The 14,459-nt window shown below is 38.6% G+C and overlaps 1 protein-coding gene across 1 annotated transcript in view; it reads right to left on the minus strand.

Annotated features, from left to right (window-relative positions):
• Positions 1-14,459, minus strand: part of HHAT (hedgehog acyltransferase) — a 163,250-nt gene that overhangs the window by 131,432 nt on the left and 17,359 nt on the right. Inside the window, exon 7 of the mRNA XM_009641564.2 lies at positions 10,179-10,329. Within this exon, the coding sequence (XP_009639859.1) occupies positions 10,179-10,329 (151 nt within the window). The remainder of the gene's footprint in view (positions 1-10,178; positions 10,330-14,459) is intronic.

The following is a 14,459-nucleotide window of genomic DNA, read 5'->3' on the forward strand; positions in this document are numbered from 1 at the left end:
AAAAGGCTCAGTAAATGAGGGAATTTCCCTGACAGATGCCCCACCATTCAGCAGTTCTAAACTACTTTTCTGGATCGTCCTATTTCTGCTCATCTTTCTTCCAACGCTGCCTGTGGCAACCTCCCCAGCTGGCAATCCCTCAAAGATGAAAGCTTCCAAATTACAAAGAATTACAAGTGTGCAACATAAATCTGAAACATGTTTTAGAGTCTTGTCTGAAGAATAAGATTCCTACAGGGAAAGCAGATAGCAAAGTCTATATGCAGGTTTTGTAAATGCTATTATTTAATGTCTCAATGAACTATAAAACTTTGTTAAAGCAAATCCCCTAGGGGGGTATGCCTACCAAGTGGAATAAGTATTTTTCAAGAAGTGACTGCTACCAATTGATTCATCATCATCTTCATTATTAAATAAAGATCTGCGAAAGCCATCCATATTTCTAAAAAGACACTTTTGCCTGTCTATAGCTTGCACAGATTCAGACACACTGTTTTCTGCAAGTTTGCTTGCAACCTACCCCTTCATAGCAAAGCTTGTCTCTCCAGTGACAATCAGCACACTTCTTCCTAAATAATGTAACTGCCACCATGCTAGGATAGACTATTTAGAAAGCAGATGCACAACTTAAAATAGAAAAAAAAAAAAATATACAGCAAGCAAACTGAAAATATTCATCTGAAGCCCAGACTGTTTATTGTTGTCACAGAAGATATTTTACAGTAGAAATAAATACAGCAAGCAAACTGAAAATATTCATCTAAAGCCCACACTGTTTATTGTTAGTTTTTAAAATAAAGATGGAAAGATGCATGATGAAAAATGAGATCCAATCCAATACAACAACCTGTTTGGATTTATCCATTGCCCAAACTATGGAATATGCTTTTGGACACTGAGCCTTGAAAGTCATATTGCCACATTTTCTGCAGACTCTTTTGCCATACACAAGCATGTTCTTGGAGCTCTCATTTTTCACTTCAGCCTTTGAATTAGTGCAAGACACGTGGTGAATTCCACCCACATACAGATTTTACAGTCTGCCCACTGATATGGTATTGGAATCAGGAACAAATACATATATGGGGTTCTTTTGGCATTCCTTCAAGTTGAACACTAACAAATCCCATAATTTCCTATGCAAAACCAAAACACCTCTGCTCTTAAACCTGCAACTTACCATGAAGTAAACCCTGGCTCAACCCAATGAGAAAATTCTTGTTTGAGTGAATTCAGTGTTCTTTTAAACACCAAGCTCTTAAGAACCTGCGTAAGCCTAGATCTCAAGCTTCGATGGACTGTCTTTTGCTTGCGAGCTTTGATTTTAAGTTTTAACCACCTGCAATGCAGCAGTCTAGTAGTAACAGCTTTCTTTCGTCTCAATGTAAAAATGCAGCTAAGAGTAAAAAGAAAAATCTATGTTATTTGAAAGAAAAAATACAAGACTGTCAAATGCTTTTATATCATGTCTTTGACAAGCAATTTCTTGATCCAGTAATAAAAAGCAGGACTTGCATATACATGAAGATATCTTCATCATATTCTCTGACACTTGCTTAAGGACATAACTGGAATTTTAACACTTCATGCTTAGATAAAACACTTTGAATTTCCGTGCCGTTTCTTTCTGGAATGATTCAACAGTACCAAGCTGCCTTTTGGTTTCCTCCATTACTAGAATAACCAAAGCTGCCACTGTGTTCGGCCTGTGCCAGATGCCTCCATCTGGAGTTCCTGCTCAGTGCTGTAGAGCCCTTCAGCACCAATACGGCCAGTTTAAAGTTGAACGCAGAAAACCCTAAACATTTTACTTCCAAAGTAATTCCTGCATCGCATCGCAGGAACCAGCTAGGGCTTCCCATACCTATGAGAATGGTGGAACTCCACAGTGAAATCCCGGCCCAGTCAAAATCAGCAGCAAAACCCTCACTGATTTCAATGGAAGCAGAAATACCTGGACTGACTCTGGACAGCCTGTATAATCCAGGATACAGTGCAACTTTGGTATACATTTTGTTAGAGACACCTTCACCTCCGAGTAGAAAATATCACTAAGTCCCAAAGCTTCACTGTGGAGTTTCAGTTATTAGCTGGGACCTCAGGCTGGAGACCTGCATAGCAAAAATAATCTACAATAAGACAGCCGCAAGGCGAAAGTTTTCCTGTGGACCACATAAAAAGACTTCACAAACTGCTAGTGGCCTCCAGCCTACAAATTGGATCCATGATCTCATATGTTTTGTTGTTTCATTTCAATTTAAACACACAACTTGTATTATATCAGAAAGCCTGAGGAAAGTTTTAACGATTCCAGGCAGCGACATTCCCCCAGCCCCACAATCTCTTGGCCAGAGAGACAAGCAGAACTTTAAGCAAGCATCAGTCATTACCAGTGTTAATCTAAGAGTACACACAGGTCTGCCTACTTCAGAGGCTTTAAGACAAGAAACTAGTGCTGTTTCTCACACACCCATCACATTGGAGCTTGGTGATATAGTTCAGCAGACACTTTCTTAAAAAGTGCAAGTCTCATTTGTATTCTGTTAATCTCTCCTAGGACCCTTTGGAAGAAATATTACTTTAATTTTACACGTTCCCTGATTCTTCAAAAGCCTGTGGTAGCTCATGGAGAGTGCATGAAACCTAATGCCCATTAGTGGCAAACTCCCATAGGGTAAGTTCTCCTTCAGTTTTCCTCAAGACTCTCGCAATGCAGCGTGATTGTCCAATTACTATGAGATCCCTATCCTCGCTGCAAACAGAACAACAAAGTTTATTAACAGCCATTACTCATTTTCTACAGTGGTTGCAAGCAGGCAGAGTGCTGTTTGCCAAATGCGAAGAGCAGTAATAGTTCATATCTATGCAGAGCTCATGTCAAATACTGTGAAGAATGGGCTTCGCAGGTGATCAGCAGTAGGTGGGCTTAGCTTGTTTGTTAAAAAAGCCCAGCAATTTCAAATTGCAGTAACAAAGCAGCCACTATGCAAATAAATTTCCAGTAATTATGCAATTTAGACCCAAGAAGGATTAGGATGCTTCATTATTGCCTCTTTTTACACTTCAAAGACACAAATAATAGATTTATTTTTTTCTTCTACTGAAGAGATTTAAGGAGCCTTTTAAAGTTTTAATATAACCAGCAAATTGAGCTGTACAGTAGATAAGAACTGTGGCATGCACTAATTTGGTTGATGTCAAAAGCAGTTAAATCTTTTGTCTCTATTGGCGAGTCCAGAACTAAAGCGTCTTTCATATATTCAGGTGACATATTAGCTAAAAATAATGTGTCACAGATCAATGCTCGGCTTTAAGCATCACAATTAATGAAAAATACAAGTGGTAAGTAAATCAGGAAAAGTGTTATTTTTCAACTTGGAAACAAGTTATTCTGCTACTAAAATTCTGCAATTAAATGCCCAACTTTTGGGCAAGCAGCTTAAGTATTCTGATCTGGGCAAGCAGATGTAACATTTAAAGGTTACATGTAACTCTATGGCTTTCCTAAGGAGGGCTCTCCTCTCCAAAAAGCCACCCTGACTCCAGCTGTGACTCCCCAGAGTAAGGTGTGTATTTCACACAGGAGCATACTGCTTAGAAGTACCACAGGGGTTGTAGGTGGCAAGGACATACAGCAAGACCTGCCTTACATTCAACCTGAGTCCTTACGTACCAACAGAAGGAGAAAAAAAAAAACCCCACACCAAAACAGCCCTTTCCTTTCTGAGACTCTCGCCCAGTGTCTTCAAAGACTATGTAAAAAGCTTCTCAAGAATGAAAACTTACATTCTTCAAGCTTTTTAAAGCACACCATCCACAAATATATGCAAACACAAGCTTTCCATGACCAAAGTGTTCTTATGCAGATTATTTTTACTACTGAACTGGAATCCTATTCAGTATACTTGTCCAGACAGGACACCCAAACTCAAATCTTATGACTTCAGGGTGTTAAGGTTCTCAAAAGAAGGCTCAACGTGGCTCATGGATGTTGATGTATTTGGACTTCTACACACTTTGGCATTATTGTTTTCTTCAGTTCTTAAGATTTCAATACAACTTCCCCTTTTGCATGAGCACTAGGCCATTTCAACACTGGGGGTGTAATTCTGTTTAATCCAGCTACCCTTTTAAAGAATCTTTTTTCATATTTAAGAGATCATCTCAAAATACAGGGTGGGGAAAAGATGCCTATTGATTTGTAAATAAAAATGCTGCAGCATTAACATTTTTTAAGATTAAAACTAGTAAGAAGCTAGATCATTAAAAGACATTTTTGTTTTACCCGATACACTAAAACACACCGGACAACTTTTTCTTCGAAAATATCAAAGGCTGGAAGTGACAGAAGTGACACTCCTAATCTCCAGAGGAAAGGGAAGTATGCATAAGCCTGTCCTTCCTTTTCTTGTGTCTCAGTTCTGGGTAAGTCCCAGCGGCATGGAGTAGAGAGCTTTCAAAAACATAGCTGTCTAAAACGATAGGATAGATACCAGACAAATCACCTCAAAATACCTGATCCTCTTGAAGCTGACTGCTAAACCATTTATAGCACTTAAAGTGAGATTCTGTGTTCACAGCACAAGGAGGCTTGGCCCAGCATCCCCGCTCTGATCCTCAGACAGCATCCTCTCCCCAGGCACAGAACCCCAACGAAGGTCCTCCTGCAGCTTTGGGAAGCCCACAGCAAGGTCTAAGCCACAAATCTGGATGTGCCATTCAAATTTCAATGAGGGTCTGCGTGATTCGCACTGAATCCCTTCTTCACACTGCCATGGAGATGCGTGGAGTTCCTTTTCATTGCTTGCCTCTCCCTTCCCTCCTGCAAACTTTTCAGCAATTTGTAACTTAACTGGCTCCTGAGGATACCTGCCATGGAAGTCCTGGAAGGAGTTTACGACCCATCACTTAGCATCCTTCCTTTTTGCCCTGCAATTACCTCCAAATGACAGGTTGCACGACAGCAATTTGCTGTTATTACTAGCATATAATCAGATAACAAAACTCTCAAGAAGGAGAAATTTAGGGAGAAAATCTATCTCAAATTTCAGGCCACCTGTCAACTTATCCAGAACCACCACAGCAAACGAGCACTACAATATGCAAATGGAAAGCAAGAGCCTTCCACAGGACTTTGTTAGAGTACAGGCCCCTAAACTTGTAACGGCACCTTTTCCTCAGCCCAGAGGCAGGGATGTCATCCTAACTGCACATAGATGTAGCATCGTTACAGCTGGACAATTATGTTCATGTTAATTTGTGCCAGACATTGGCTATTTGGGAATTTAAGGAGGCAAGGTTCCCAAATCAAGCAGTGACAGAAGACACTATTTCTGATCTTAAGTTTCCTTAATGATACCTTATAACATAAAGCTTTTCAGAAACTTACTCATCTTGATATATTTAATAAGTTAACTCCCAAAATTATTTATTCCAATACAAATATCAAAGTCCAGAGAAGGGACATAATAAACTGGGCTGAGACCATGAGAAGCACAGGTGAAAATGGACTTAAATAACTGCTTTTTTTCCCTATAGGACAGAAAATCCTTTTTCCTTGTTTAAAAATCTATTCTAGTCTGCACTGCAAACTAAGAACAGGCAATTAGATGCAAAAACTATTGAGTGTTTAAGCCAGAATTAAGAGATAGTCGAGTTTTTGCTTGCTATTCGTAATTCCAAAATTACTGTATGTGGTCACAGTGATCTCTTGTGCTCAAACTCACACATAACATCAATATCAGACTTGTCTTCCCAGAAGAGAATCTGAAAGGAAGCGAAAATACCCTGTACAGTCCTTTCTGATAAGGCATACACAAGGAACTGTTTCCAGAGGGGGAAAGGTTTCAAGAATAGTGGAAGTAGGCAAAAAGTATCAGGGTGAGGAAGAAACAGATGCAGATGAGATTATATTTTCATTTATAGATCAATTTTCTATGGCGTAGTTATAGCAGAGAATGTGATTAGCCTACAGCAAAATTCTAATCCATAATTTAGAGTAATTCACCAAGATCTTGCATATAGACCACTTTTCTTGTATCAGGCAAGCAAGGCTTTTGCAATAATGAGGCAGGTAAACCAGATTGAATTGCAGACAATTTCTTTCAAATCATAACCCAGATCCCCTTTTTAGATGTCACCAAAACATCTATGGGATAAACTTATGTTAATATAAAAGTGTGTATGTGTGTGTGCGCACGCAAAATACAACCCTCCCAGTCCATCCACTAGCATGCAAGAAAATGGGGGGGGGTGTCAGGCGTGTGTGACTTACATCAGACTCCTGTCTGGTCAAGAATCAGGATGTTAATACGAGGTGGAATCTAGAACTTCCAGCATGGTAGTTGAAAATGGCCAGACCTTTCTCCATCATTGCATTATTTTTATATGGCAGCAGTTCTTCAACTTCCTTTTCTTTATTCTGGACAAAATACTGTTTCCTGTGAAATTTACCTTTCAAATATTACTGCCTTCCTGAGGAACCTCTACCCTTGCTGATGCTAACCTATATTAAACATACATAAAGTTTTAGCACAATTTGTCCCCAACACACTTGTCTCCAAATTATTTTGGGATAAGATACTTGGGAGTATGCAAACTTTAAGGTGGAAAGGCAGAGAAGAGTAGGAGTTGTGTGTCTGCACATTTCCTACCAGTCTATGACCAGAGATAACTGGTTTCTTATGCCATGCTGTTCTGACAGCATGTCAAAACACATCTGATCAAGGTGTCCAACGTCTTTGCAGAAGAGCACCCGCCACACTCAGTAACATAGTATGGAAACATGATTTATTTTTTTCTCCCCATGAATGGCATCTCTGCTAAACGTTGTCCTAATTTAGAAACTGACAAGCTTCTTTATGGAATACATTGCCAAAGTAATTTACTGATATATCAAAATTGATATAGGATGTAGTTGCGTGCTATCTAATGTTTCTGTAGTTTCCACACCCTTACTCCTCCACCAGGGTATTTTTCCATCTTGAACTAATTTACTAGTTTCAGCAGTAGCACTTTTTCCAGTTGCACTACGCAATTCACTCCTCCACGCGAGAAGTTGTATGGCAGACATTAGCTTTGACCAATTCTTTAAAAGCACTTAAAGATTTCCAGCAACATTGGTTGCTCTCACATGATTCACTACTGTGCTTTTAACTTTGGTAACAAAAACCAAGTTTTAATTTCTCATGACTTAAGATAAAGCAGACATTAAAAACTCTAAGTTGGTGTGTCACTGAATTGCTGCCCTATCTGGAAATGAGGAGCTCAGAACCTCTTTTTTACAGCTATGATCAAGCTTTTGAATAGTAATAAATTTATTATGCATTTCTTAGCTATGCAGCCACATATTTAGCAAGATAATGATATTCCAGTAAAATGAAACCACAGTAATACATTCAACACCTGTATTTGTCTTGAGACAGTAAACAAGATTGCTAATTTTTTGACTCAAGAGATTGTCTTGATAAAACAAAATGCAAATTAGGCAGAATCTACTATGAAGTTGATAACTCCTTTTAATTAAAGCCTTTTATTTTCAAGTTTGAATGGACACAATTTGATTTATTGTTTAGTACCATCAATAGGGAGGCAGAGTACCCGATTTGTTTTTCTAATACATGCTTTGCTTTTCAGCTCCAGAGACATTTTAGACCCACTGTCGGTATCTTTCTTACCTTCCTGATTGAAAGCTCTTCCACCTGCTGTATCACACAGTGAATTATGTCAGCATGTACTGATTATAAGTGACACTGGTCTGGATGCATCAGATCAAAAGCTTTGCTGTTATGCTCAAAGGACACCAGGTGGTGGTGGAAGACTCCTCAGTAGCATACTTGTACTCCTTACGTTGTGACATTCATGCCATCTTTCTCTTCAGGCTACCTTCTCCACTTCAAAACCTGCACTGCTAATAGCTTTCAGACATAAAAATAGCAATATTGGGTCTTCCGAAAGCTTAGCTAGCATAATACCCTGTTTCTGAGAGCACCCTAAAGTGGACACCAGCAAGACAGGTAAGAGCAAGCCAAGCACAAACAAGCATGTTTTTCCAAGCAGTCTCCCCAGTGCCAGCCAGCAGGTAACAGTGGTGCAATCCATGTCATCTGGTTCATCCCACCCCACTCCATTCCCCAAGCTGGCCCTAGGAGCCTTTAATAAGTTTTACCAGGCTACCATTTTATGATGGAGTCTGTTCAGGCCATCATACAGTTTAGAACCAAAAGCTATTCCCACATCTAACACTGACATTCCTATATAACATACCAAAACACATAAAAAGACTGCAAAGCCTCTGGGTAGCAGTGATTGAAGAGTTTAACTGTAAAGGCATAAAGTCGTCATAATTCAGGGATTCAGAGGGCAAGCTACATGAGATTTCTTAGATAACAGAGAATGACCCATAATTCACTAGCAGGCATAGGAAATTCTACTGTCCGCATGGCTTTGAGAGCAAGAAATCAAGTCAGCTGTACATGAACTGATTTTTTTAAACCTTCAAAGCAAACAAAGAAATCCCATGTATGAGATAATTCTGTTATTTCTGGCAGTGAATGTTTGATACATATATTTGATACATATATGAATGAACTACTTCAGCAAATGGTAAATATCAGCAGTTGACCTTTTTTCCTTCTGTAAAAAAAAAATAGTTAAAACTTTCTGCTTAGATACTAGTTTCAATTTTCTTACGAGATAACAGTTACGAATATTTTTTTAAAAAATACCCGATGTTTTTACTGTGATACTCCACACATCTTTGCAGGTGCAGAGTACATTTTCACCCACTGTTACAACTACCTGACACAGCAGCATCATTAGGATTTGCGCTGAAGTTCAATTTCATTTGGCACCTCCAGAGCAATACACAGATTCCCTGGAATAATAACTGGGAGAGGAGGAAACAAAAAAAACGCTGCTGTTTGCAACTCTGCTTGCAAGGGCCAGCAGGCCAAAAGATGTTGCTCTCAGGAGAGTGCCTGGTAAAAACCACAGATTTCTATATTAACTCTGTAGGTCATAAGTTCAGTTTCAAATTCTGAAAGAGAATTTAAACCAAGGAATTTGCTAGTAGCTCAAATAATTTTTAACAGTTCATCTGTTTTCTGCACTCTATTTCTGCTGCATTTCTTTGAATACTGTATACCTACAGTTGCCAACTATTATAAACTATAAAGCCTTCTTGTTACAATTAGCTTCAAGCCGAAAACGAAATTAAAATCTCATCCAATAAAGCTCTGATAATAGCATGCCCGCTGTTTTTATGACTAAAATGAAAAAGCTTTATTCACATCACAAAGCAATCAGAGACCAAAAAGGGTAAGCACCGTTGTGTTAGGCTCCGCGCTAACACAACGCAAGAGAAGTCTCTGCACCAAAAATCCAACAAGTCTAAATCATTTTAGGTAATGTTTCTAAAAGTCTGGGGTGCAGCATCCCAGAGACTGAAGAAACCAGGAATAGTACAGAGGAAAACAATGGTGGGGAGAAGTCAAGCAAATCCACTGTTAGACACAGGCTATACAGCAAGCAGAATCCATCTGGGAGACAGTCTTCAGGGAAAATACTTCAGCAAATGCTGATTTAAAGCGACCACAAGATTCAAAACCGATACTTTTTTTGTGAAATATTGCACTGAAACTCTTTAAAAGAAAAAGGGATCCAGAAAGTCATCCTACATTATAAATAATTACCATTTTTCATAGTATTTTTAATGTGTTGAAGACACTCTCTACTGCATGACTCTACATATTGAAGTGGTGTAACTACAGCTTTCCTCATAGGGTGATTAATCAAGCATTTCTTTTCCTTCTCTGGAAGAATATCTATCTGAAACGTAGGGTTTAGACCAAGACTGAAAAATGAACCATTTAATAGATATCTGGAAAAAATAACTGCTGTGTTAGCGAAGCTATGTAGGCTGAGCCTAATTCTACTAATTAAGAGGATGAAATTGCTCAAAGGGGGGATGCTTGCCTCTACCCTCTGCAGTGTGAAAAAAGTAACCATCAAATTGAAGTTCATTTAGAAAGTGCCAAAGATGAATCATGGGGGTGAGAGAAAAAGCACGAGGACACAAAAGCAAGCATTTATGTGACCATGAACGCACACATGCACATTCTTATACACCAACTGCCGCATATCAGTAATAAACTGTCTAAAAAGCAATAATGACTAACCTCCACATTTTGGTGAAACTGTGCATCAGGCTCACACAGCAAGGCAGAGCTGGAGGTTTGAGTCCATCCATTTGAAGGAGAAGGGCAGGAACACCATAGAGAACCAGGTATTTCACATAAAAAAATAGTACTTGAGCTAAAGCCAGGCCACCTAATATAAAAAATAAAAATTAAAAAAAAAAATCATACCTTAAACAAGTCCTGAAATACTTTTAAAACCTGCTAATACTGATTACTCCCAAGCAGCTATTATTCAAAGAATTAAAGCAAGCACCATCAGTTGATGGGATATACAATACATACACTTTTGCAACAGCTATAGGACACAAGCACATGCAATTATGATTTTAGGCACGCACACACACAGAATGGTACCATCGTTCCAATACAAAGGCATGATAAAGAATCCGTAGTTCCACTTTCAAAAATCCTTGGACTGTGGGTATGAACTGCTATGAAAAACAAATACTGACTTATGTTGAGCTAAAAATCAGAACATACCGATATAAGGGATGAACATTTACTACAGGCACAATAAATTTTATCTTTGCAAAAAACACCCCAACCAACCACTCTTCGCTTGTTCCTCCATAACAGGTATAAACAATGGTTATCTCTGCAGCTTATACTGACAGCTCCACAAACATCCCATAGACTGTCACATTATTTTTGTCCCCCAAAACATCCCCTACAAGATCCTTCCTGCTGCAGCTGGGGCACGGAAGACAGGAACTCCACTTGGCACAATGCTTAAGGCATATTTCAGTTTTTAAACCCACGGGACAAAGGCCTCCTTAAGGTGCTTTAGCTGCCTGATTTCCAAAGGAAAAATTTTGGCAGCATGTTTGCTCACAGCTTAACCCCGGGGTATGGCACAAAATGCAGCATCTTGCACAGGTGTGAGATTAAAATCATACTGACTATTCTCAGAGTTACTACTCATGCAAGTAACAATCTTAGAACACATTCTAAATAAAGCAAGATCATTCATACTGATATTCTAAACGCTTTCTGCCAAATAAAATCGTATTTCACCAATAATCGTATGAAAAAATCCAGTAAAAAGCAGAGGCCAACACCTTTATAGAAACTGCTGAGAGTTCACTCCTAAACGTTCCACTGACTTTGGTGAACTTTTCCATCTGACTGACAGTTGACGTAAGTAAAACGTAATCCCAAAGAAGAGAAAGTAAAATTATAATTTGGAATAGTAAATAAATAAATAAATAAATTTGTTATATCTCCTTCCTTTCCAGTGTTTTGCTTTCCCTCACTGACATAATTAACTTGTGATTTGACTGGAGTACTTTAGATATTTAATGTAATTTCACAACCTTCCAGCAGACTTTCCTTGGAGACAAAGTTTTCAATCTGACTCCAGCAGCATAAGTCCATGAAGACCTAAATAAACTTTTTTTTTTTTTTTGGCAAAACATCCCTTTTGCATTCTGCTGACTAACAAGTATGCTATGGATGACAACCAAAAGTTAAACATTAAAAATTCATCTAATATGTAACAACGTAAAGTTAAAATCTGGCACTAATAACGTAAATTGCAAAACTCCTGCTGGCCTACACATGGCCAGCATTTTGCTGCTACAATCCAACATTTTTAGTTTTAATATCATGATCCACGTGCATAATGTAAGAAACAGTTATGCCATACAAGATAAAAATTGATGTTAGAAAAAAATACCTAGACATGAAGCTTATGGTATCTTCCTTTAGGGAAGCAGTCATCTAGTATTCAATAACATTCTTCCCCAGAGGAAAACAAACAATCAGAAGCACAATTTGGATACCAGCCAATTAGCTACACATTAGATTACTGCTAAATCATCTATACAGCCAACTTTCTGCTTTAATTCCCATCTCATTCAGTTTCTCATTTCTTTTCTGACAAATTTCATTGGAGAGCTGAATGCCGACACCCACACAAACCGATTATGAAGATCACAGCTGTCTGTGCACTGGTAAAATTCAAAATCCTTCGGCTGTGCATTGTAGAAAAAGATTTAGAGACACAGACTACCACTCTGTTGAGACCTGAAAATCAATACATTTGATTTTAAATACAACAATGAAAGATTCCAAGTTCTCTGATACAAAGTTATAATATGCAAGTTTCAGGAAAAAAAAAAAAAAGAAAAAGCATTTTCACCAATAACATATACCTAAGTTTGCATTACTGTTAACTAGCAGACAGCTGAATAGGGCTGGTGTCTTAAGTAAACGTAGACATCACATCACCTATCATTACCTGGCACACACTAGCTACTCTGCGTGTGGCAATTCCAAGACTCCCACCACCAGCAACATGAAGGTTCCTATCAAAATATGTAGATTAAGTTCTCGTTGATCTTAACTCATCCCAGCTGCATGAGAGGTCTGACCACACATGGAAAAGCAAGGGCAAGATTCACAGCCACACAACAGCTGGGCTGCATTGGCAACAGGCACAGGCTTTAAACCTTCCTGCATACCTGAGAGCTTCCAGCTGCTTTGCATTTGCTCCATTACAGCACAAAGCAGCCAAAAGTACACTGCTTCACCTGATTTAAAAACATGAAATAAAAAGGGAATTTAAGATCAATGCTAAATTTCTCAAATTCATTAACAATATCACATGATCTGTTCTCTAGCGTTCAATTTAAAGCTTAAAAAGGACTCGCGCATGAGCATTATCTTGAATTGGAAACAAGCTATATCAAGTGTATATTAAAGAGACACCTAAGGGGAAAAGTATTGTAAAAATACTATCTTTTCCCCAGAATAAATTAATTCAAAAGATTCAGAGTCAAGGTTAATTTTTTTTTTAAAACTGAAATGTGTTAAGGGATAAAGAAATATCAAGTTAAAGTACCCATACAATCTTAAACACGTGCACTTCAACAGTCAAGCTGTTTGAAGTCCCAGATCAAATTAGCTGACTTCATAGAAATTGATATTTTCAATTTATCATCTTGCAATCCTTAAAACATTCTGTTTTCCTATGCTTTAAAAATCCATTTATAGACCTTCAAATATTTACCTTCCTTAAATTTACTCCAAAAATGCATTTCATAGAGCTTTGTTTCAATGATAATTAGAATTTAGAATATTGACAGAATTCTAATTTTTTTTTTTTAGTTTTCATATTCTCAAAACTCCGACTGATATTTTTTGACAGAAGTTATCGAACAGAACATTTTTGTAAGTGACAAAATATTTGGATCCAGATATTAGAAAAAGCACTGGGCATTCTTCTGTCCATAAACCATCACCAAAACTCATGGTCAAGAATTGTAACTTAGCAGGCAATTTTATTACAAGCACAATGGCACAAGTTTACCCTTTTTTGCAGCTACATTGACCCCAAGGCATTAATGATTGCAGATGCTTGTTTCTGTCACGTGCCAGGGCAGGTGCAACTAGAAAACACATACTGGAGATAAATACGCAGTCATGTTTCAAAAGAGTTACTGACATATTGCACAAGTCTAATAGGGAACAGACATTTTAAAACAGCTCAGAATTTGGGGCCTTATCAAATTCAAAATATCAGGCTTTAGAGGTTCATTGACCCTTTCTCTTGTTTTTTTACATACCTCTTCCCTACAGAAAAAAATAAATAAATAAAAATTATGCAGGGATTCCATCAAACTAAGATTGCCATGAAAGAACATGGCTCTGCACTGGAGCAGATAGACTACAGATGTATCTCAGCAATAATGCCAACAATCATAAGATGCATGAGGAGTTTCCAGCTCCATTAATCAATCAAAGCACGAATATTGATGAGCTTTACACACTGGGCCGCAGCATTTTCTTCATAGCAGGACACTCCTCCCTGAGAAGAGCCCCAAGACCAGATCTACTATGACCTTCTTAGTTTGGTATCGACCGCAGCAGGAGGCTACACTTCACGCTGGGGGGAGCTTTCATATGAACATCCAACTACCACAGCGCCAAGTCAACTTGGCACGAGCTGCCTGGTTAAGCAGTGCTCTGCAGCCACTGCCAGCGATCCCACGTACATCGTGCTGTGCTGCCCCGTCCCCCAGTCAGGGCTAACCGTCCACTCGTACCTGCTACACCACCCTGAACTAATGCAAAAGTGACAACTCCATTCTGCCATTCCTGCCTCTAGCTGTTGAAAGAGTACTGTGCAAGAGACATGAAGCACCCTAATTTCATTATTTGAACAGAAAACACTGCCATTAATAATTAGGCTCACATTGCTCAGCAGTGTTTTTCACTGCTGCTTGGCAGTGCCTTGAAAGGTGCTGGCTCTCAAAATCT

This window comes from Egretta garzetta, unplaced genomic scaffold (genome assembly GCF_000687185.1).
Source record: "Egretta garzetta isolate BGI_Z169 unplaced genomic scaffold, ASM68718v1 scaffold166, whole genome shotgun sequence".
Lineage (NCBI taxonomy): Eukaryota > Metazoa > Chordata > Aves > Pelecaniformes > Ardeidae > Egretta > Egretta garzetta.